The following is a 25,609-nucleotide window of genomic DNA, read 5'->3' on the forward strand; positions in this document are numbered from 1 at the left end:
TCAAGAGTAATGTAGCTATAATGCCATATATGCCAAAAAATGAAACGTATAACACTTAAAAAACTCTCTTGTTTATTCATGGTAAATCATTATGTATACAAAAATGGTTGTTGCAAGATGGCAATTTAAATAAATGTCATACATAGGAAGGCACAAAAATTTTATTAGTAACAATGAATACCTATACTTCACAGGTTTCACTTTGTTTACCTGGTTATTGGAATTTGTCAAATTTCCTACTTAAGGTGCTCTGTTGCTGAATTGGCATGGCGTAACTTGTATGAACATTTCCAAGCTGGCTATAAAGCTGATAGATTCTACTTGCACAATCCAACTAATGTGTCAGTGGGGAGGAGTTCCTGATCTGGGGAACAAATCTTCTGAAGATTTCCTTTTTGAAGATAAACACTTTGAATATAATATCTTGGAAAATATCCTTCGACTCTGTTATGTCACGAGGAACTAAAAGAATCCAAAGAATGTTGCTACAGCAAAAAGAAGAAATAGGACTCCTCCCAAGTAGCCAACCTAAAGGGAAATATAGTGAGCATGATAAATAAGAGCAGCAAGATAGCACAATTTAACAGCAGAAACACTTCAGTGACCTACCAGCTTTTCAGAAATGTATTTGGCAAGAAATGCTCCTCCAAGAACTGCAACAGATGTGGCAACTAGGTGTCCCACTATGGCTCCACTTGCCACGCCCCATGGAGACTGAAAGTTAAGTAGTTAAGATATAATTGTAAACCTTATGGATGCATACAAGTTTATACATATGAATGCTAGGTCTATATCGTACCTGTGCAGCACCAAGGGCGATGGTAGCAAGCATTGAGCGATCACCCCATTCCTCAGAAACAAAAGTGTAAGCATGTTTCAGCAAAATGAAATTATTATAAATACAGCTACTTACGATCGATTATATACTCACTGCAAAGAACACAAGGCAGAATGACTTCCACAGAATTTCAAATGGGTTTGTCAGTCGTTTTGAAGCCTGCACAGTAAAAATAGGCTATCATTCACTAATGCAATGATTATCATTACAGCTTTTCACCTTTTAGGATTTTTTTTAGGAAGGGGGGGGGGAGGGTAGGATGATTAGAGAAATTTGGTTTTGCAGCAAGAACTCCATTGTGTCATTACAGAGAAGTTAATCCTCAGAGGGAGGGGGCTAATAAATTTATAAGATCTAATCTATATACTTGATATAGATTAAACAAAGTAAACGAAACAATTGTAAACCCAATAAAAAGTAGAGAATTTAATTTGTTATGTTAGAGCAAACAAAGTCCTAATTAGAAACTTTGAAGGAAAATATAATTAATTGGACACAATGGAGTCAAAGATAGGGGTGAAAGTAAATTGGATAAAAACCGAAAACCGAACCAAACCAAACCGAATAAGCAATTCGGTTCGGTTTTTTTCGGTTTTCGGTTTGGATCGGTTTGAAAAAATGGAAATCGAAATATATCGGTTTGGATTCGGTTTTGGGATTCGAAAAACCGAAAACCGAAAACCAAACCGAAGTTTATTAAGCCCACTAATCCCAACCCATTTTCCTACATATGTATATCCAAAACCCTAAACTGTTCCCCTCTTTTCCCATTTCCCTTTCACTTTCTCTCGGCACCTTCCTCACCAAATCCCTAGATTTCCCCACTTTTCTCCCTCACCACCTCACTCTGTCCGTCCACCACCACTCTAGAAGTCCACTTAAGGTATCTCACCACCAGTTCTTGTTTCGGTGTTTGTGCTCTCAACGTATCTCAAAGTTGTTCGCTGGCCGCTCGTGTTTCATTGTTCGTTTTCCCTCATATCACCACCACTTCACCGCCGACCACCACCACGTCTCCTCACCACCACCTCTCTGGTCAGTCACTCAAAAGGAAATGATATTAGTAAAGAGGTGCAGAAGCAGAAGATTTTATTTTTCTATTTAATTTTTTTTATAACTCAAAGGAAATTATATTAGGAAATGAATAGATCTGAGGTTTTGAGCCAAATTATTGAAGGAATGCATGAAGCAGAAGATCTGATTTATTTATTTAATTTCTTTTTTAATCGGTGGACAAATTTATAATGGTTGATTGTATGTAATTAATTCTCAGTTTAGTTTGTGTAATTTTATGTTTATAATTATAAAGATTGCTTAGTTTTCTTATACTTCAATTTGCATCTGGTAAAAAATTCGGTTTATGGATCGGTTTCGGTTTGCTAATCAGAAATTCGGTTCGGTTTGGTTTGGACCGAATTAAAATTCGGTGTGGATTTGGATTGAAAAATGTAAAACCGAATTATTTCGGTTTGGCTTCGGTTTGGGCCATAATCCAAACCGAACACCGAACTTTCACCCCTAGTCAAAGAGATTCACTTGAGAGCCTAAGGGTCCAGTACTAGAGCAGTAAATTTATTAATTCAGAAATGGTGCAAATGAGACAGAGGTAATAGTAAGCTTAGAAAGAAGTGAGAGTTAAGGTGTTTTTTGAAGAATAAAAATATGTGATCTATAAGTATCGTGAAAATAAAATTCGGTGTTTTGAAATTCACCTTCACAAGCTCCTCAGCCTCAGTATATTCACCAAGTTCAGAGCCATCTTTATTTTCATCTTTGGAATCATCTGCTGGAAGGTCCCATGCATCTTTGATTGACTTTAAGCCAAAGAATAGCAGAAGAGTCACAGCAGCGTACTCTCCGATCGGAAGAGCTGAAAAGGAGACCATACATGATTAGCATCAAACTTTTTATATGTTTAAAGAGCTCAATGCAAGACTGACCCATTATCTAATATATACTCCTTCAAATGGAAATCTTCTACATTTTTTTTAATTATTAAATCTCTCATCTTATGGTCCATACTCTCAAATTTTTCGTTACTTTTCTCTCACATCCCTTACTTTCTAATTAGAAATATACACCCACTATTCTCTCTCTAAATAGAATGGAATGGATTGGGATCCCATACATAATGGTATGAATTTAGATTTTAGAATCTTAGAGGGTGAGTTAGGTATGAGATTTTAGGGGGTTGGAATAGAGTTAGATACAAATATTATGATATTCCACAGCATTAAATGTCCGACTGAACATCGGAATGGATTTGACATTATTCCAATTCATTCCAAAAGCCCCAATCAAACACCCCCTAAGTTCTCTATATAGGTAAGAAAAAGTAACAAGGAGCCATGAAGGTTTTTTTTTTTTCCCAAGTATAATCTAATATACATAATTAAAAAACTTGAACTACACTATGTTATGCGCGCATATTAATACTATCTGAATATTATACTACCTCCATTTTTCTAAGACTTACTCACTTTCTGTTTTCATCCGTTTTTCTAAATTCTACTCACTTTTACTTTATTCCTTTTATGACAACTTTTTATTCACTTTTTATCATCTAAAAACCCCACTTTGTGGGGCCAATTTTATTTAATAAATCTCTTACTCTCTATCTTTCTCCTCTTTAATACAAAAGTACCCAATGTATGGTCCTCATTATTTCTTTTCCTGGTTTGCGTAGCTATAGTAAGTAAAACTCAGCAAAACAGGACGTAGTATTTCTTACGATCAATATTGTTAGGACCTACAATGTCATAAGAACAATCAGCATGAAATCCCAAGTCCAAGAATGATATTCTCCAAGACATACTTTAATTTGTTCAAGTTTTAGGACCATCTGCTCTAATAAGTAGAATCAAATAGATTATCTTGGTATTCATATGACAAGTACTAAACTGTTATTCTAACTTGTATTAGTGAGAGTTGTTTCTTAAGTTTTTAATCAAAAAACTAAACATGGTTAGTATATTTTTTATTTCTTAAAAAAATAATAAAAAAAATAAAAATAAAAATAAAACCCTCAAACCCCCACCCTTCTCTATCTTCGTCCCCCAATCAGGCCACCCACCTCCATTAGCAACACCCAACCACCAGCCCAACACCATTTCCTTTCCTCCGTTAACGCCTAAGTGTCCAACATCACCAAGCAATCTGAGTTTTTTTAAAAGCAGGAGCAGAATTGGATGAGAGAGTGTAATGAACTGGTCTTACTGCTAACTTACGCATATAACAGTAAAAATACAGAGAAAGATTGGTTTTGATTAAACTAGATAATCTGATTTTTGTAAATTGCTTGAATAAGAGGAAATAATAGAGACGAAAGCTTTAATATTTGATTGATAATGGTGGAAGGGTTACAAAATGATAGGGTTAATAGCTTTAGGCTATCACTCTCAAAATAGCTAGAGGCTATCACTCTCTAACAATGACTTGAGGCCATGACTCTATAAGGTCTCCCTTCAATAAAAATTTCTGCCTACCTTCTCCTTTCTCCCCTCTCTCTATTTATACTAAGGCTAAAACTACTAACCTAATAAACTAATATTACCGGAATGCCCATACTACCCTTCCTTAGATTAGTCTATTACAGAGAGAGAGAGAGAATAGTGTTGAGGATATAATTCACTAGGGTTTCTTGTCGCTTTTGTTCCAGTTTTATACTCCTGCCTACTCCTGCTACTATATCAGGTCTCCGTTTCTTCATCAATCAATTTTGTAAAAATTTATTTATTTAATTAGTTTCCCGATATTAGCTGCTCCCCATTCTTTTTTCTGCTTCCCTTATTGTCTTTGGTTGTAGTTAATGGAAAATTGAAGACTTTTAAATGGTTTAAAGTGATTAAGACAAAAATGGGAAGAAAAAAAAAAGGCGAAAAAAGTCATTTTTTTTTTTTATTGCCTTCTTAAATGGTTTAATTGCAACTCAAATTGAACTACATTGCCCTTTTCATTTGTGTCGTTGGAAATGTATAAAATAGATATCTTAAGAAATTGCCAGATTAAGTATATTCATAACAGGTTCTATATGACATCTTTTTCAGATTCTCAAATACTTAAATGTGTTCTTGATGGTTGTAATTTGTAAAACCTCCTTGGATTCGAAAGCAGTACTCGAAACCCATGAATTAAAATCAAGGAGGGAGAGTGATTGGTGTACTGTGCTGGGCTAAAAAGGGTCTTACTAACAGTTGTGCGGTGGCGGTGATTGATGCTGTAAAGTGGTGTAAGTAGGGAGAAAGCTGAGGATTGTAGGGCCATTTAAGAAATTTATTTATAGGTTAACCATGGTTTGCAGTTTAGTGAAAACTAATCCATTTAGGTCTTATAAACGCTTTAAGTGAATAAAAACTGAATTAGGGTCATTTTATGAATATTTTTTTTTTACAAAAAAAGGGGCTACCAATCAAGCGTAGCAATTGTTAGAGGCAACATGAGAATTTCCCAAGAAAAATAGAAAAGGTGGTTTCATGAGCCTGACTCCCTGACACAGTGCATACATAAGTTAGGCCAACAATTACAAACATGATTCCTCAAATATGAGGTATTAAACACATACTTGTCTGAAATTGAGCCGGTACAGACTGAAATACTCGTCCTATAATCACAGAGAGGATGGTCATCAGTCCAAGGGCACCCATTGATCCTAACAGCACCTGTTTCATGAAAAAAAAGACTGTAACATATGATTTCCATCAGTGGAAGTACACTAAATTCCTGTGATCATCCTCCCTTTAGAAAATGCTTTAACAGTTAATCATGACGCAGAAAAAGGACTTGTGCAATGAAAAAGCTACATTCAACACTGTAATATAGTAGCTCCACAGAATGGCGACCCAAAAGTTCAAGGTGAACAAAACTTAGATACCCCGCAGACAGAAGTCAGTTACCATAACTTTTTGAACCTTCCAATAGAGTGATATCCACTCTGTAATATACCTGGAGAAACTAGTGACACAATAAGCAATTAAGCACTAGCAAAACTAGTGCACTAGAAACATGGTTGAAGGCTATTTATTAATTTCTGAATAAGTAAACATGCGCTAGCAACAGAGAGAGTAACAAGGTTCTAGTAATATATCTTACGCTTATTTAGTGCATCAATCCATGTTATCATAAACCTTGGCATGGCCTAGTCAGATAAGCTTACTCTTTTCCTTTTTCAGTTTCTCAAGCTTCATCGATTTTCTACATGACTTGTGGTTGTCACTTCTCAAGGGCCAACTCATCATTGATAGATTTATGAAACGTTAGACTGATTTACTGCATGTTTTAATTATAAGATGTTCCTTTCAATCCGTCTTTTTAACCCTATACTGCTTGATTAGGAAGTATAACATCACATGTCCCAAACAGATAAATAGACGATCTTTACACGGGGCACACAATTCTTTGGTGTCATGCAAATCTCGGGAAAAGATCCTCTTTGACAAATTCAACCCTAATTGAAAACAGTGGACTGGGTTAAAAAGTATTCCACCTAATCTAGTGATTTCTCCACTCTGCTCTTCATGTTATCTGGCAAAGCGTATCCTTTTTATAAAAATTCAACTTTTCATGCCTGAATTCTGACAACCAATTTCAACACAAAGAAAAGAGGTAAAATTAACTGGCATCCTCTTGACTATTCCTGAGCAAAAAGCACATGTGAAACTATGCCTAAATTATTCTGCTTATATAAAGAGGAAACAGGAGACTTCTTGTAGAATGGCTAAAAAGTGTCACCTACACACTCTAATGTAAAGAAGGCTGTCATTTATAAATTCAAATTTTATTAGAGCTCACTGATTACAGATACTCAAATTTCTAATGTTCCATTATTATTTTACATTAAGGTGGTACATCATCCACCTTATGAGAGATTGAGCATCAATATGTAGTCATGTACTATTATAGTATTATTAGCTGTCCTGCCAAGTAGAATACATGAAAGCATCAGACCTTAGGATGAGTTTATATGTGATACGTTATTAGCAAAATGACATGACCTTCATTTTGGCATTTACAAGAAAGCTGTTATTGAAAGAATTCAATGTTGTACATAAGTTTAATAACTTAAAATGCAGTCATGAATGTGAAAAATGAGTGCGTGTGTTGAGTATGCTCACAAATACACATACACGCGCGCAGACACACACACACACTGAGAGAGCGAGAGAGAGAATCATACCAGTCCTTTTTTATACTGCATGGCCAGGAGAGCAGCAATAAAAAATGTCTGTTCCAAGGACACAAAGCAACTTATCAATATTTCCATTTCACAAAATAACATTCCAGAGGAAGTCTAAGGGTATACAAAATGAAAATATAACATTTATCTGAAAATTGCACGAGTTTATCTGATCTCAGGCCTATTACAGTTAAACATTATACTGAACATTGTCAGTATATTATGTAAAAACCTTCCATAAACAGTAGGTAAAATATGCATTTCAAAAGAGCTATATTCCAACTCTGATTAAAAGGCTCTTTTCGTTCACTTCTAACAGCCAATAATCCTACATCCATAGTTATTAAAATCGCGTTTTAAATCTTAGAGTCTTACGATTGTTGTACGGCCATGTGATTCGAATTACAATTGTACCCGATTTTACATATTTCTTTTAACTAACAAAAACCTTACAAATTTAAAACATGCCTACAAAGTTATTAATAATTGCACTGTCAATTATTGGCTGTTTAGTGGGTAAACAACTATTTTCTATCAGTAGTTAGGTTTTTAACTTATAATACAAACATATTCAATGAAATTTGAGTATAATGTACTTGATTCGATTTTACAATTCAATTCTAAAGGCCCTCAAAGTAGAATCTTGATTTTAATAACTTTACATCACATTGGAAACTAACTAGTCATGCCTAAGACAACAGAAGCCAATCGCTGTGTATGGAAGGTTACTTTCAAAACAAGAAAATGCTTATATACTTGTGTTTCAAAATGCAAGAGTTATGTAAAGAGAATGCAAAAGCTAAATTAGAAGGGCTGTATAGAGCAGGAACTGACAAAATGAGTAGCATCAGGAGCCCATGAAACTGACATACTTCCTCCGTTCTCTTTTAATTGTAAACATGTAAAGTGGAGGGGATACATAATTATTTAGGAGAGAAAAGAGAGAGAGAGCAAATAGGTGGACCCATGTGATAAGGAGAAAGATAGAGAGAATCAATTGGCCAAATAAAGTAATGTTGCAACTAATTTGCAACTTCCAAAAAGGAATACATTGCAGTTAAACTTTAAAAAAGAACAAAGCAATTCATAACAGCAGAAATGAGTCGTAACAAGCCAGCAAATGATATTTATTAATCATAAGAAAATCTAGCTTCATGTCAGAATCAACTGGTTTGTTTACATTTTTTGCTTTCCTATTAAAATCAATGTACTTTTCAAGTTGTTTCTATAAGCCGGATACTCATCCAAAAGCTATTAGTCCTATAAAGCAATTTGATGGTACCAGAAATGAAGCTACTTTAATAACAACTTGTATACTTCAAACCAAAGCCAGATTCCAGAACTTGTTACTCCAATGGGAAAAAAAGGGCAGATCGGTTCTCAGGGTTCTTTAGTCGCAACCTCGTTTCCCTAATTAGTTTAAGCTCTCTAATTGAATCCTTAAGGCTTGCCTGGATTCTCTTAAATAGTTAAGGGAGTAATTTTAAGGGTATAAATTTTACTAGAGGATCAATTAAAGGGATAATATTTTCATTTGCTCAAGTTTGGCATTATTTCAAGGGTAATGAACAAAGTTGTCTACAATGGAGAAAGGACTTTTTCTCTCTAACTTATTTTAGATACTCATTTCTTATTCTTGTCAAAATCAAATTAGATCAGACCGGAAATATTTAGATCAGAACCTTTAATTCTTGTTTACTAATTGCTAAATATCTTTAATTGTGTATTTAAAATAAATTATGAAAATTATATATTTGAAAAGTACATGATTGATGAGACGATCCTAATAAGATCCAAATTGATTTTTTTTTTTTTTCCTGATAGATTAGATTAAAAACGCAGTCAAAGTTTAATAAAATAATGCATCAAAACAAACTAGACCAAATCAGAAAAATTAAGATCAGATTCACACCCAACCACCTTATTTCAGGTGAAGAGAACAGGTCCAAATGGAGAGAGGACACGACAGATGCAACCATCAATCGTTACTACCGACAACACCAGCCATTACCACCACAAAAATCACAGCAAAAAAGCCCTATCATATAAACCACCGCAATGCAAACTATTGCAAATTATATCACCTCACAAACCACCGCAAAATAGAGAGGAAAGAGAGAAATATTGAAATCGCAACTGAGAGTCTTTTGTGGGAAAAATCAAGCTCCATGGTGGTCAGTTTGACATTGAAGGTTTTGATTTGAAATCTTTGGTCAATTTTGACCACCATAGAGTAAGATTTTACCCACTTAATTTTCGACGATAAGCTCATTGGGAATTGAGAGAACAAGGAGAGAGATTAAGGTAGAGCAAGACAAAGGTCGAGGAGAATGGCAAGGAGGAGTGAGATGAAATGGCGCGAGGAAAAAGGAGGAAGCTAGATAATTATTCAGAGGGGGGAGTTACCCTAGGGCTATGTTACTCGGGCTCTTCATTTCACCTCAAGTACCCGCGCCGGACCCTCGACACTCGAACATGGGTATGACACTTGGACACTTCATTTTAGCACAAAATCATATAATTTTTTAACAATATAGCCGAGTCGGACACTTGGACACATACTCGTGTCGGACATGGGTACCCGAGTCCGAGAAACATAGCCCTAGGGGGTCATGATAACTTGTACCCCTATTTTGAGGGGAACATGTTACCCTTTTACAATTCTATCTCCAAATTAGGCATTTCAAAAACGTCAGATATTTTTCTTCCAATAAATTTTCCTCCCTTCTTACTAGCATTCCAAGCATGCCCTAAGGGTGTCCATAAACAAATGAAAACCAAATGAATTTGAACGCATGTACCCAAAGAGCATTCAATTTATCACTCACCTACCCTAAACTTTTGAAACTCAATACACTACCTCAACATATAAGAGCACATGAAAGTGGAAAAACTCAAAACACTAGAATTGAGTGGAAAAGGCTAGGCGAACATTGACAGAAAAGGCACATATTTTGCTTCCTTCAACTTTTTTTTTTACCTCTATCTCTTCTTTGGTTTACCCATGTAGGAGTAACAAATTCTTCCAAAATGTTATTATCTCTTAGAAGCACTTCTATAGGCAGGCAGTCAAAATACATAAGTGAAGTCAAAAGACAGAATTTTTTCTTATTAAGTCCCCATGAATTTTGCATTTTTTCAAATTTTAAGGCTCTTCAGTCAAAGATTCATTTCCCTAATTACTGTTAGCCTCTAAAATGAGTTCTGAAGATGCCTAGCAGAGAGGTATCTAACATAAATGGAGTTGCCATTAATATTTGGTCATAATTCAATCTCAAATATGTTTGTACCACACATTAACTCTATTGAACTTGTCCTCCAAACATATCTAAGCAGCATCAACCCTGGCCACACCAAGAGATTCTATCGAAAAACGCTAGCTAATTTAGAACCTAAGAAGAATCATGAGATGCTCCTAAAAGAGATCATTTATAAGAACTAATCACTAAAGTCCTTACAAGCAGCCCAGGAGGAGGATGTCATTATCATAAACCCAGACATTTAGTACAGAGGAGATCCTCCTTGATGACCAAACAAGAGCTCAAACATAATTATAATATCACATCTACTATTATAGCAGCACAGTAATGCTGGCCAGTTCATATGGAAAACTATTTATCTTGATGTTTCAATTATAAAAAAAAATAAAATAAAAAAACATGGGTTCAACATTATTTTCAAATTTAGGTTAGCAAAGTAACTAGCCATCTGTAATTAACATTATATACTCAAATCAAAAGAAGATGTGATCAAGGAATGTGATACACTCCTGGTGATTTTTCTAATTTAAATCACAGACTCAAATAAAACTGCAGAGTGCAGACTGCAGACCAATATAATTTCAAAAGAACAGATAAAAGCTTTGTTACAAAAATGTATACCTTATCCCCAATTTCCGAGACAAATATTAATGTGAATGCAGCAGTAAATCCGGTCTTTGCAATAGCAGCCAAAATTGATGAAGGCCCTCCTTTGACAAACATAACAAGGGAAAACACCAGAGCACACACACCTAGAACCATAGCTATAGAGAGAGGATAAGGGATTCGGCTAGGACGCTTGTCACTGCCAAACAATTGAAAATTAAACACAAATTGATGTCATCCTAATACACATTGCAACAGATCATATGCGATTAAGAGATGATATAGACTAATCAGAAGTCAAAAGGTGAACAATGTAAAGGTTGTCACATCAAAGTACAGGAGCAGGAGTCACAAACATGTTATTCTGTCAGACACATCACAGTACAAACTTCAGACACAGCCACACGAGACATTATCTTAAGTAGGATACTAAAGAGATGACACAGTTCATACAGCATTATGAAATGCCTTCATGTGTGGAATAAGGCTGCCCTTACCAAACTCCATTTGGCATTAGCTTACAGAAAGGACAAGCTTTCGGTCGAATGAATTCACATATGCCTATTCCACTATGCCTATATCAAGGAAAGGGATGTCTTCACTATGCTTATTCCACGCTTCATGGCTTGAGAGGAAAATTTAGAGATGTAGAGACTACATTGGTAAGGTTGGTGGGTGGAATGCAGATAACAGTAGAGATGGCTTCTCAATCAAACTTATGTAACAGAAGCTTCAAGGACCATATGAGAAGGTGATGTGGAGAAGGGTGGTCTGTAATATTAAAGCTTGTCCTAAAATTGTATTCACTTTATGGATGACTGTCTTGCATATACTACCCACTAAAGACAGAATCACTAGTTGGGGCATTGAATGTGTGCAAAGCTGCAGTTATATGATCAGGCTCCAGAGAGCATTGAACATTAGTTCTTCTCTTGCTCTCTCTCAGCTCATCAGCTGAAGTCTGGACATATGTGCTCAATGTGTTGCAGGTGAGAAGGCAGATCAAGTCTTTCAGAGAAGAAGTGCATATTGCAATTAAGATTGCCAAAAAAACGAGTGCAACTAGTATATTTTATTTGATGGCTATTGCTGAAGCAATTTATAGCATTTGGGTCTGGAGGAATGCCATAATTATTTATAGAGTAAAAATGACTCCTACAGAGATATAAAGAAGTCATTTGTGGAGTCTAATGATAGTGAGAAATTGTATTTACTTTGATAGACCTTAGTATATCCTTAGATGCAATTAGCTTAGTTTTTATTGCTTTGTAGGAGTACAGTTATTACAAACCCATGTACACTATTGTAATAGGCTAGATCGAATTGGATAGGACCAGGACCAGGACATGCTCAGTTTCAACGAAACCGATCTTAGCAAAAGCAATGTGGGAGATCAAGCCACCCAAGTAAATGGGACAGCAGTGAGGTGCCTTAGCTATCTCCTTATGGTGGACTGCAAGTTGGTGCGCAAAATTAATTTTGTATGGTTAGTTGTTCGGTAAACATAACTACCGAAAATGGCCAATTCCTCACTATGAACATTTTGAGGCTCATGCCTCCTAAAAATAGTAAAGCCGGCAAACCAGTGCCAAACCTTAGAGACAAGGTGGTGGATTCGAGTGGCATACAGATGATGGAGGGAGTCACAGTTCTCTTATGACGATATATTCGGGCGGCGATTTGTGAATAAAATTATTGCTTAGGCCAAAAATTCGTGCAAACTCATTCAAACTCATATTAATATTTGTAATCATTAATTTAAAGTACAAGGTAATGTCATCACCTCTAGATTTCACAACACTTAAGAGCTCAAAAATTCATACTGTAAGTAATTAGGGAAAAAGTGTAACAAGACAAACTAAACATTTGAGCAAACAACATTTTTACCTCATCATCAATTTCCATATCATTTAAAGGATTTCTATGAATGAAACAAGTAGGAATTAATTGACAATTATGAATTTTTTTTTTACCCTCTAAGAGGATCTAGAACTTTCAACTTTAAACTCCCTCTCTTTCTGATTGTTTTTACAAAAAAAAAAAAAAAAAAAAAAAAAAAAAAAAAAAAAAAACCAGGTTATTGTAAATCAGTTTTAAAGATTAAATTTGAGTTTTTTTTTTTTTGGACATATTTAATACTTAGAAAGCAGTATATAAATAAATAAATTAATTAAAAAAAAAATGGTGCCTCATATATGGAAGGCGCGTGCATGCGCTTTGTGCCTAGTGCCTAGGCTCCCTGTGTGCCTTATGCTTTTTAAAACTAATAATGATCGAGAAGTACCCTTTAGTCTGCAGTGTCGATGACTATGTCCTAAAAATCTAGTCTGGGTCTTGTTGAATCTCCGATTGTGGTTATCTCGAACTCTCAAACCCGTTCTTGACCTTTTTGGTGCCATATTTGAGTTCTTGAAAGTTTTTCTATTTGGAATATTAGAAACTTGTAAGACTTTAGAGAACGAGGATAAAATACAGTGCATTAAGATAGTAGATTTAACAAAGTTTGAGAATTTGAGAGATGAAGAAAGGGTGAGAGATTTAAAGTATGTAAGTTGAGAAGTTAGGGTTTGGAAAGTAGAGAGAGAAAGTGAAGAATTGGGGAAGACAAGGGGGGGGGGGGAGTTTCAAATTCCCATAAAACCTGATTAACCAAGGGGGGCTTGGTAATTTACTTTTCATATTTTGTAGGAAGTTGAAATTCCCATGAATTCCCACTTCCTCCATTTTTGATTTTGTATGTCAACCAAACAACTATCCAACTTATCAATTTCCATGAATTTCCACTTTCCCCATTTTATGTTGTCAACCAAACAAGACCTTAGTATTGATTATTCCCTATTCAATTATTGTCTTAGTTTCAATTATTCCAGCATCAAAACACTAGACCGCATATATAATAGGATCAAAAAGACATTGTACGACCCTACTTCCCTCACCACCTTGTTAGTGGACTATAGGCTTATTTATTATTAGGTGATGCCTATCAGTCATACGTGTTTTCACATAAACACAACTGTTTATGACATACAGACTACAAACAACAACTTACTTGGTTGCAAACTTGCAACAACGAAAACTGATACAAACTTTTTATGACATAAAGATTACAAATAAAAGCTTAATTGGTTGCAAGCTTGAAACAATGACAACTGATACTTACATTTGAGAGGAACTTTCAGTGGATGAGCCATTTGAAGATATATTCTGACTATTAAACTCCTCTCTTCCATCAAAGTCACTTGATCCAACACCAACATTTGAGGCCTGGCTTTGGACTGGACTGAAGACTGATTTGAACTTCCTTGTTTCCTTGTGTTTTACTTCAAAACATAAAAAACATTTATTTATCAATCAAAATTTAGTGTATCAATGTGTAAATACCAAAACCTAGAATTCCAGAGACTAGGTTTGTATAAGAATATGTCAACACAAATTGAGGATTCTCAGTAAAAATTAATGTTTCTTATGAGAGTCGGTATAGAAAATGTAGGTATGCCACCAATTACACAGTCAAAAGGCAAGGACAAACTAAGTCTCACCATTTCAGCAGCAAAAGGAGAAACATAACGTCCTGACAAGAAAAACACAATATTTCAAGTAAATAGCGGACCATATCAGAAGTGAAAGACACCTATAGGCCATGGTACAGCTTTGATCTCTTAACAGGTCATCATTCAAACATGGAATTAGTTCCACTTGCTTCACCAAGCTCTTTCAGTCAGATATTATCGAATTCTACAAAATTCTGGTCCCTTCTTCATTAAATATGATACTCATACAAAAAAATATAGATACTAAAGACCAAAGTCAAAACATGTACATTGCCCTTAGTTCACTAAAACATCATCAACGTTACCAAGATTGACTGTATAATGGCATATAGGAGTGTCCTATAATGATATACATATCGGCATTTGGACACATTGATGGTCACACTCAAAAAACTCAGGCATTTTGAAAATGAAAATCACCAAATATAACAAACAATATTCACAGCCTTAAATGTCTCTTATGTAATAGGGCACAGAAGCAGACAATATAACACTATCCTCCTATCCAATATATTCTACAACTATTTTTACACCCTTCTCGACCCTCCAACCACACATGTCAAAGACAACTAAACTAATCACAGAAACAAAATGAATGCACATGAGAAGATATAAGAGGTTGGCAAAAGTAGATTACGGTCTTTCACAATTTCAAAACTATGATAGGATTATCAGTTAAGACTGCCTTCGGTTTTATATGTTAGTAATACTTCATGAGCATACCATAGACCAATGAGAGGTGGAAAGGGAATGTGAAAGGTGGGATATGTGTATTAAGAGTAGGAGAGATAGTGTTGTAAGTGGGTTTTGTTAAGAAAGAGTAGAGTGGTTGTAGATGAGTTAATGCGAGGAAAGTCTGCCAAAATAGGATAAAAGAAAAAGTGTAACCAACAAAAAGAATGGATAAAAATAAAAAGTACCACCAAAAAAATGGAACAGACAAAGATTTTATGAATTTATGCATCTTCCAACTTTTATGAGTAACCATGGGTCTTTCTGTATAAATCAAACAAGAAAACAACACACATTTAATGATATACTTATGGTACATTCATTGACACCAACTTTGGGTGTGTTAAATTTATTGACTCTAGCTTGTGCCAATCATCAAATAGTTCCAACTAGCTAAAAACAAAGTTGACATATTTAAACCAGCGTGCAACCTATTTGCTAGAAAGTTGTTTTGATGCCATTTTAAAACAAATCTTAGTATTTTTAATTAAAATAAAAAGTGAGAAGATTATTTCAATGAGTTAAAACACAGGAACTTTTTAAGCACATACAAACTTACCTTAGTTGGGGTATTTTTTAAATTTTATTTAGGTGATTGAATTCATTAAATATATATTCACCTTTTATTTAAAATGCTTAAAAGGATTTTTAAATGGTAAAAAATAACTTTCTGGCTAATAGGTCCCAATATAATGTTATTCATGTAAATTTTGTTCTTTTCGTAGCAAGTTGGTGTAAATCCAACGGGTCGTAGAAGTTAGATTCAATATATATAGCCACACCTTAAAGTTGGTCACCAGGTGTAATTTTTTGCCAATACTTTTTCCTTTCATCTTTATACTAGGTTAAGAGAATATAAGGTAGTGAAACCATGAGTAAATGAGGCAAAGATGCTATCCCAACTAAGCTAAGGAGGTGCTCAGCGTTTTGACGGAGTACTACTTTGCTATCGGTAAAGTGGGAACAATTTGCATGTTTGATCACCTAAATATGGCAATTGACGTGCTTGATGGAGTGAATACTTATCAGCATGAATGTCACAATATGCTAATTTTCTAAAGCACTTCCTATAAGCTATCAACATGACAATTACTATAATTCAAAAGTAAAAGCCAATGTAATTGTCAAATTGCTAACATACTAAAGACCTTTTAGATGGTTGTCAACATACTCCCAACAAGCCTACTAACTCAATTTTTGCAAGTGAAGTCTACATGACAACACAGCCCAAGTATATGATTACTTTCTCCCAACAAGCCTACTAACTCAATGTACAACTCTTGTCTACAAGGAAAGTTAAGAAAAAGTGAGTGGGTGCATGAAAAAGGTAATTAGAGTAAAAGAGCTGGAGTAAAAAGGTAGGTAGGTGTAAGAAAGAATTGGATAATGTAAGAGAGTAATTGTAAATTGGAAAGGTGCATAAATTGTGGAGTGGAGTAAAGGGGGGTTAACTAGTAATATGAGATTGCCAAAAATAGAATAAAGTAAAATTGAGTCTTGCTTTCTAGACAGACCAAAACATAAAGCAAGTCAAACTTTCAAGAATGGATGGAGTACTTGGATAGCAAGCTGGTAGTTAATTTTTCAAACACATTTGATAATTGGTTATAGCTAACTTCCTTATTTTCGTGCAAATTTGATTAATCACTCTTAACAATAACCATTATAAGAGCCATATATTTAGCATCAGAACTACTTGAAAAAAAAAAACAACTCTATTGTTCTAATAACATAATTCATGATATTAATAACTTTTTTGGATCAGAACTACTTGAAGTACAATGATCATATGTTTTGGATTTTCTCTTTGGTAACCAAACTTAATTTTAATTCTCAATGGGTAACCCTGTGATTTTAGTTGTACTTGAAAAATGTGATATTAATAACTTTTTTCCGTTCTAAAAATTGGCTAAAAGGTTTGTTTTCAAACTAATTAAGGTTCTTTAAAAAATAAAATGACATAAGTTTCCTTTGAAAAAATTGTTATTCCTTCGTTTCTCATTGAAATCCTATTTCATTCAGGTTTTTAAAGAGACACAAATGAAAAACAATTTATAAAGGAAATAACCTTTATTAAGCCACATGTTCATGTATAACCGAAGGGTTTTGTTTGTTTTGTTTTATTTTTTTATTTTTTTTTTTGGTTAAAGAACCGAAGGGTTACCATCGAGAAATTCCCTTGTTTTCTTCAATAGCCTCACCAAATAACCAGGTTGTTCAGGCTAACACATCCTTCACCAACCCAACATAATGTAACCCCTAATTATTCAAATCATCTATTACGATCTCATAAGCTCGATTAAATAATTAGGTGTAGAACAAAGAGCTAATTCCTACTCAAGATTCAAGAAGCAAAAAAGGGATGATTACATATTTAGCACAAGAAACCTTTTTTTCTTCTTGGAGGGTTAGCATAAGAATAACCTCAACACCAACTAAAGAAGTATCCTCAAAACAAAAAGTAAAATTGAATCCCAACTGATAGATCAATTCAAGAGCAGGAAAAATGTACACGTTAGAAAATAGGGAAAGAGGAGAGAGAAATTATATGAGATAGAGGCATGTGGGTAAAGAGGGAATTGAGTGGAGAGAACATAGGACAGCTATGGAAGCAATCACCTACCATAGACAAAACTAGATTGAGAGAATATTTACTATGTATATTGGTCCCAAGTACGCTAATTTGCAAACGCTCATTCTTCCAGCATTTCAGTTTCTGGATTTCAAAAGTGAAAGCCGGCGTAGACCACGTAGTTATTATTTTACTAATCACCAAACACCGTTTATATAGTCTACTTACGGGCGTTACGGCTAGCAAACCTACTAACCCAGCTTACTAGTTACTAGTAAAGTCTTCTAAGTGCTAATTGAATATACTACCTTCTGCACAATGATATCAAATTGATAAACAAGGCCCAAGAATTCGGTAATGTCAAAATCTATTAGGATGCCAAAGCTGATGGTTTTGTTGAATTTTTAGGCAGCAAAAATTCCTAAAGTGTTTATAAAAGGGTAGCTTAAAATTTTTGAGTCACCTACAAGAGGAGAATGGTAGGCAGAATGAACAAAGGTAAACAAGAAATGATCACTCACAAGTCACAAGAGTCATTTCCAACATTAACATTATGCTCTTACTTAATTTTCCTTTAGAGATACTTGACCCGAAACTTCATTACTCGAAGTCTACCAACACCTCTTAAAAGTTAAATCCGGATATTCACATATGAAGATGCTATGTTTAAATGCTGTAGAGCATACAGCAAGATAGTAATTATTTACCTGCATCTTTGTCCATGTACTAGGTTGTAGATATCAAACATGTTGGATGGTCTTAAAGATTTTCAGTTCCAATTATGCTCATGCATCAAATTTATGACCGAGACTTTGCATAATCACTTGTGCGTCAACAAAATCAAGGCAGGAAAGACACTTAGGCCCTGATTGGTTTGATGTAAAATGTTTTCATGGAAAATGATTTTCCCTTTTATTTCCATTTTTCTTTGTTAGGTTTGTGAAGGGGTGGAAAACAATATTCCCAACGGTGGAAAATTGCATCCTTAACGATAAAAAACATTTTCCTTTACAAAACAAGGGAAGCACATTTTCATCCCTCCTCCTTACCTCCCTTTTACTTTCCTTTTATCTATCCTCACATTCCCATTCCTATTTTTGATTTTTCTTTAATTTTCCTCATATACAACCAAACTAAGGAAAACTTATTTGCAAATGTGCTTTTACTTGAAAATATATTTTTCATAAAACTAATTTTCCATTGAAAATGTTTTACATCAAACCAAACAAGGCCTTAGTGAATGAACCGTTAGTATAAAATCATGAATGCAGTTGTCTAATCTGCATTATGAAAACATTAACACGCTATTCTGCGCATTTACCAATAAATGGCACACCTCATCTTTTTCTAACCAAATCATATTCTTTGTAAACCAAAATGACTTCCCTTTTTGATTCAGGGTTCACCATTCCTCTATTTAAACTAATTTCTATCGGGTTTATCTTCGCCGAATTTACAAGTGCCCATGGGCGCACGTTAGACAAACCATATTCAGTTATACAAACAATCCCACATGTTAAAAATACAAAAGCAAAACTTTGATAGGTTTGAGGCAATTGAGCTTTAAACAAAGAGATTACTAGTATTAAGTATCCAAAAACACAGTAATATTAAACAGCAATTAAAACATGAAATTCAAAAGAAAAAGGAGAGAGAATTATTACATGAGAGAGAAAATTGGCGTCTGGGTAAAGTGGGATTTGAGCGGACAGAAGAAGGAACAGCTAACAATGGAAGTAATCCTCCGCCATCAATGCCAATTTTTGATGCCATAAGCTGCTGCTTCACCACCATTTTATCGCTTACTTTGTCCAACTTTCTGCTTAATATTTGCTTCAAAACCAATTAATTCTTCATCTTGGATAAAAATTGAAGCACATAGAATTTGGGGGTTTGGGTTGTAATTGAAAGAATTTGCGTTTGGTGATTGGTGGTATCACTACTGCTGATGTGAAAGATGATAGATGAAGAAGAATGATGAAGAAGAACTAGGAAAGATGTACTGTTTTGGACTTTTGGAGATACTGATTGATGACAAAAATAAGCTCATACCCCCTCGCCCATACGCCCAATCCAAACTCCCATACCCGATTACCCGTCATATAGCACGGGTCATTTTGGTTATTTTCTGTGAAATTTTATATTTCAACGGTATATGATTACCCGTCATGCACCATGGGGTATTTTGGTTATTTATTGTGAAATTTTAAATTTCAATGGTATTTTTTGTGTATAATTAAAAATATGTATAGTATCATTGGAGTCTTAATGATATTATCATATACCACATTAGTACCATTGAAATTTACCATGTCCATAAAACTCTATTTTAATGATACTAATGTGATGTACTCCCTTTGTCCCTCTTTTTTTTGCTTAAATCCAAATAATTGAGTCAAACTTTAAAATCTTGATCATACACTCTCATTAATTTATAAGAGATAATATAGTCAAGTGGGGTCTTGTTGGATTTGTCTCATTGACTATTTTATTAATATCAAGTTTTTATAATTTTTAAATATATAAAAATGAAGTTTGACGCGCGTTTAAGACCGTGAAAGGGACAGAGGGAGTATGTATCTAATGGTACACGTAATAAACCATTAAAATTTGAAGTTTCACAAGATTACCAATATACTCTGATAATGAGAAAAGAAAAGGTTTGGAAATTAAGTGTGCTCGATTTTGGGTTTTGTGTGACCACCCGTTACCAAAAATCGACAACCGCAGCCACCCTGACCACCCACGAAACCCCTAAACCCCCCACGAAACTGCCTCCCCATTGACTACCTAAAAGAAATTCAAACCCAGAAAACCCCAAAGTGAAACCCAAACCCAGAAAACCCAAATCGAAATTAAGAGGGTTGCGGTGGGTAAGGAGGCTGGCCGGATTGAGGTTGCAGGTTTGGACGAGGGGTGGGCTTTAGTTCGAGGGGGCGACGGATGGGAAGGGGAGGTGGGCAGGGAAACTGGGAAAGGCAGGTGGGGAAAGGGGAAGGAGTGGTGAGGTGGTGTCTGGTGCGGCAGTGGTGGGGAGCTGTTGCAGCCACACTCACCGAACAAAACCAGCAGGCCCTGCTTCACCATTCACCAATCAACCAATCAACCAATCCAACCCACACCACACGTCCACACCTGCCACACCTCACCAAACTCCCCTGCTCCCTCACAACCCGCAATTCATCCACCAAATACCACCGCAGCCCAACCACTAAAACAAGTAATACCCATAAAAAATTTGCAATGACAAACCGTAGATTACAAGAACCCTAAAATTACTAAACTGAAAAGCAAATCAACGAAAAACCCTAGATTGCGAAGGAATTCGATAGTTTAAAAACACCACAATAAAATCTTACCTCGAAGCTGCTTCAATGGAGGTGAGAAAGCTCAGAATCCGATTCAATGGAGAATAAAGAGCACGAGCTTCAATGGAGGAGAGATATGGAGAGAGAAGGAGGTGCAGCTGCTTCAATGGAGGTGAGAAAGCTCAGAAACCGCTTCAATGGAGAAAGGTGAAACTTAGGAGGTGGTGGAAGAGAAGGGCGAAAACGAGGGAACGAAAACAGAATAATGAAAATAGCAGGGGAAATTAAAGAAAGAAAGAAAAAGATCGATTTTTTTTTTAATTTCACACCGGTTTGAACCGGTGGTAATAGATTATTTCGCACCGGTTTGGTTTGAATCGGCGCGACATTTATTTTCCCTTTTTTTTCTTTTTTAATTCGCACCGGTTTGGTTGGAACCGTACGAAAAGTCTTTTCCCCAATCCCGCCCATTTCTTTTAACACCGGTTTTCAAAAATCGGTGCGAAAACTGCGGTGCCTATTTCATTGGGAACACTGAGGAGAGAGAAATGGAGGGCGGTGGGGATGAGTTGCATCACCAGCGTAGGGGAAGGGGAGAAACCGGCGCAAGGGAAAGGGGGAATAGCGGCAGCCGGCCGGCGTCAAGGTTTCAGTGGTTGGAAGTTAGGGTTTAGCTGGTGGTTTTTTTTCATTTAATTTTGTATTTTTTAAAAAAAAAAAATTTAACCAATTCACTTACAACACGTATCATTTAAAGAAAAATTTTTAAACAAAACCTATTTAACAGGTAACCGGCCATTGAGATTGAAGAAAGTAAACAGCCCCCAAAGTTGGAATAATTCCTGAATAATCCAAAGTTGAGATTATTAAAAGAAAATGGAGCAAAATTGGGATTGTTAATATCAATTGTTCCTAAGAAATAACATATAATACATGTAACAAAAAATAATTACAAAGTATTAGTATAAGTTAATCATTGCTAAATAGTAAGGTAATATTATTAGGGTGGCTAAATAGACACAATAATAAGGATAAATTGCCCATAATAATTAGACCTTTGTCTCATCTGCCCAAATAATCCCAACATTCGATTATTTTTTTAATAATCCGACCATTAATGTCAATCCGCGTTAAATAGTCCCAAGCGACCTGAACCCGGTTAAGTAGGTAATTTTTTTATTATGTTTTTTTTTACACGTGTCACAACGTGATTGGTCAAAAATAAGTTTTAATTTTAATTTTTTTAAAGAAATGATTATTACTGATTAACATTAATTAACCACTATAAAACTAACATTTTTAAAAATAATTAAAATGTAAGAAAAATTAAAACCACCACCACCTCCCCACCCCTATCATCGGCCCAGACCAGGCCCTTCGCCGCCGCGCCTAGACCCCAGCTCCTCTGCGCCGGTCGCCGCCCTTCCTCAACTCCCTTTCGTCGCCTCTAAACCACTGGACCCATTACCGAAACAATGATGGTGTGTGCGCTGACAAGGGGGGGGGAGGGGGTCGAAATTGTGGGGAGGGGCGGAAAAAGGACAAGGGAAGGGGAGGGTCGGAAACATGGTGGTAGAAGGGGAGGGAGGTCAGGATCGGGATGGGGAAGGGTTTTTTCAAGGGTGTTTGGTGGTTCGGGGGAGGGGAGAGGGGAGTCGGCGGTCAGAAGGAGGGGGAGGGTGGTTGGCAAGTGGGGGTGGTTTTTTTAATTAATTAGGTAATTTTTTTTATTTTTTCTTTAAATTTTTTTTTACCAATCAGATGTCGACATGTGTCATGTAAGGCCTTGTTTAATTCAACTTATTTTTACTTATTTCAGAAAAAATAAGTTAAGTTAAGATCAGATCATCATTTTATGTGCGATTTTTTATCGCTAAATATCTTTAATTTCGTAATGAAAAAAAGTATGAAAATTACATTTTAATAAAATACGCTTTAATAAAATACACATTATTACAAATCTAATAAGACCCCACTTGATGTATTTTTTTCTTTATAGATTGTCGTACACATACGGTCAAAGTTTGGTCAAATCAGACAATCAGATCAAATCTAATCAAACCAGATCAGATCTGATCGGATCGGACCAGATCAAATCAGATCATGTAGACACCTAAAAATGTCTCTCTGACTGAAACCCGATGATGAGGGTTGCCTTTCATTACCATATGGTTCGGGTTTAGTATTGGAATAAAGGAGTACTTAATTTTATTTTAAAACCCATTTAATCTAACTTTTGTAGCCCACATTTATTTTAATCTTAGCCCAATCCATTAGTTTTCATCTTTATTCTTATTTTCATTCTTAATCTTATTTTCCAACTCAATTTTCTAAAAATTATCTAAATCATAAATTAATTTGAGTTTGAAATAATCTTCTAAAGGTCTAAACGCGTTCAAAATCGTATTGAAAAAGATGAATTTTTGTATACCAGGACGTACAAAGACTAATTTCAATAAAACTCAAAAAGATGTAATCTGGCGCGTGGCGATGTAGCCGACATTTGCATCATCACGCCAAGTTGCATCGCGTCGCAACGCATTGTATCGTGGCGCGATGCAAATCATCGCCACTCGATGATCCCGAGATGGCGCATGGTCTTTCTGGTTTAGGCAATTTAATTTTTATCTTTTTCCCGTCTATTTTTATATAAATACCGTGGCCTTTCGTGGGTTACAAGCACCGTTTTCTGCTTGCATATTCTCTTATGCTCTAGACATCTCAATCTCTCTCACATAATCTTTCAAAATTCCTCCTCCGAGTGCTCCTAGACATCAATACTTCACCCGAAGCTCTATCGGCGGTCCACGGCGTGAAAGGTTGATCATAAACCCTGAGGGTTTCAATCTAAACTCGATTTAATTTGTTTTCTTTAATTAATTTAATTTAGTATATTTCGATTTATTATTGAAGTTAATTACCGTTTATTCATGATGTAGTTGCAAGGTTTCGCAATCGAAGTAAGTAGCTAGATTTGATTATTCTTTTGTTTAATTAATTCTACAATGTTTACTCTTACTAGCATCATGTTTAGGATCGTTATTTTTAATTATTAGTATCATGTTTAGGCTTTATATTAATTTTGTTAGTATCATGCCTAGGATTTTATTAATAATTATATAATATCATGTTTAGGATGCTTTTAATTCGTTCTATAATTATTGAGTTGCTTCCAATATTTATATGTTTGGTTTTAATTTGTTCTATTTGTTTTGATCACCTATATTGCATGTTTAATTGGGAATATGTAATTGAAAATCACGCCTAATAAGATAATTTGGACAACCGGTTTAGGTTCCTAGTAATCTTGTTGCTAAATTCAAGTTGTCACAATAATTAGATTTATGTATGCATTAAATATTCAGTCGACCTAGATTAATTAGTTTGGAGCAAATTGAATATTGTTTGCATGTATGTGTTTTGGGTTGCAGTTAATACGTGTCACTATAAGAATCGAGTGGAGGCCAATACGGGCGGCATTGAGTTCATGACGCAATCTGTGCCATCATCCCGGAATATCCAGTTATGGTTCAGTTTCACTATGGAGTTAGTAATCTCATGGATTATGAATGGGGTGTAACCTTCATGAATCAAATTGTTGTCGCTTTCGGTTTTGTCCCTTTTCGTGGTTGCCTTTAATAATCCATAAACGGTTTACAAGTTCCTTAAAAACTTGTTGGCGGCTCCCTAATTTTTTGTCCCTATCGTTATATGTCAAATCCAACTTCCTATGATTTCCAAGCATATTCGCCTATGCTCCATGTAGGCGCACTTCGTGCGACGCCTACAGATCAGATAAGCAAAAAAAAAAAAGGTGAACTAAACAAGCTCTAACATGCTATAACAAGTTAAATGACCGGTTGGGACCATTTAAAGCGGATTAAAATTAAAGGTCGAATTATTAAAAAATAATCGAAAGGTGGGATTTATTTTGGGCGAATAAGGCAAAGGTCGGATTATTCCGGGCAATTTTTCTCAATAATAATAAAGTTTAGACATTAAGTTATTTTTGTTTGAAATGGAAGGTTTTATGGACATGTCATGCCATTATTCATGTGGTGACAGGTCATGGTGAGGGAAAGATGACACATGACAATAATACCATATTGCTCCATTGAGTTTTAAGAATATTACTGTCTTTTTGATTCGTTCGATGCATGAGGTATTACTTTTAAATTATTTTTCTTAAAATGTGTTGCTTATTGTGTTATATGCGTCAGTGTTGTTTTGTAATAATTTCATTTGATCTTACAAAATGAAAAAAAAATGAATATTTATTAAATCCCAAACTAAATTGAAATAAGTTAAAGGGAAATCCTTGAAAATTAATTACTTAAGAGAAACTATGCCAGATGTGGTACCTATTTTTTTTTATTTTTTTTACTAATTTAGATTAAAAGTCAAAATCCCGCGTAAGTCGATAATTTGACTAGACAAAAAGAAATTAGAGTTGTCACTCTATTTTTCCCCGAATAGAGACAGTTTTTTATAAGATCGTTTCCAAATAGAAAACGACATTCACTCCATTAGGTGACGCATTATATAAGAATGATCTTGTGAAATTAAAGAT

At 35.1% G+C, this 25,609-nt stretch overlaps 2 protein-coding genes across 4 annotated transcripts in view; one reads left to right on the plus strand and one right to left on the minus strand.

The window, feature by feature from the left end:
- Nucleotides 1-21,311, minus strand: LOC110730386 (protein PAM71-homolog, chloroplastic-like). 3 transcript variants are annotated; one of them, XM_021910178.1, is made up of 11 exons: nucleotides 21,091-21,311; nucleotides 19,396-19,550; nucleotides 14,037-14,196; nucleotides 10,892-11,075; nucleotides 7,011-7,058; nucleotides 5,400-5,496; nucleotides 2,551-2,708; nucleotides 932-997; nucleotides 800-850; nucleotides 610-714; nucleotides 1-528 (listed from the first exon to the last, which is right to left on the minus strand). In XM_021910178.1, the coding sequence occupies exons 2-11, from the start codon at nucleotides 19,523-19,525 to the stop codon at nucleotides 463-465; spliced, it is 1,065 nt and encodes a 354-aa protein (XP_021765870.1). In that variant the 5' UTR covers nucleotides 19,526-19,550; nucleotides 21,091-21,311; the 3' UTR covers nucleotides 1-462. The 3 variants fall into 3 exon arrangements, 2 of the variants coding, with proteins under 2 accessions (XP_021765870.1, XP_021765876.1); XM_021910184.1 differs by having other exon boundaries at nucleotides 19,396-19,564; XR_002513055.1 differs by lacking the exon at nucleotides 1-528 and having other exon boundaries at nucleotides 679-714; nucleotides 914-997.
- LOC110732453 overlaps nucleotides 19,696-25,609 on the plus strand; it is a 12,082-nt gene continuing 6,168 nt past the window's right edge. Inside the window, exon 1 of the mRNA XM_021912401.1 lies at nucleotides 19,696-19,842. Within this exon, the coding sequence (XP_021768093.1) occupies nucleotides 19,696-19,842 (147 nt within the window). The remainder of the gene's footprint in view (nucleotides 19,843-25,609) is intronic.

The sequence above is a fragment of the Chenopodium quinoa genome, unplaced genomic scaffold (assembly GCF_001683475.1).
Source record: "Chenopodium quinoa cultivar QQ74 unplaced genomic scaffold, ASM168347v1, whole genome shotgun sequence".
Taxonomy (NCBI): domain Eukaryota; kingdom Viridiplantae; phylum Streptophyta; class Magnoliopsida; order Caryophyllales; family Amaranthaceae; genus Chenopodium; species Chenopodium quinoa.

Bases quoted from the DNA above. Each gene is read 5' to 3' on its own strand.
- LOC110730386 (XM_021910178.1), bottom strand. From the start codon at position 19,525: ATGGTGGTGAAGCAGCAGCTTATGGCATCAAAAATTGGCATTGATGGC. The intron at 7,059-10,891 runs GTATACATTTTT...TCCTTGGAACAG, and splicing joins TCTCGGAAATTGGGGATAAG to ACATTTTTTATTGCTGCTCT. The intron at 851-931 runs GTGAGTATATAA...TTTGTTTCTGAG, and splicing joins TCTGCCTTGTGTTCTTTGCA to GAATGGGGTGATCGCTCAAT.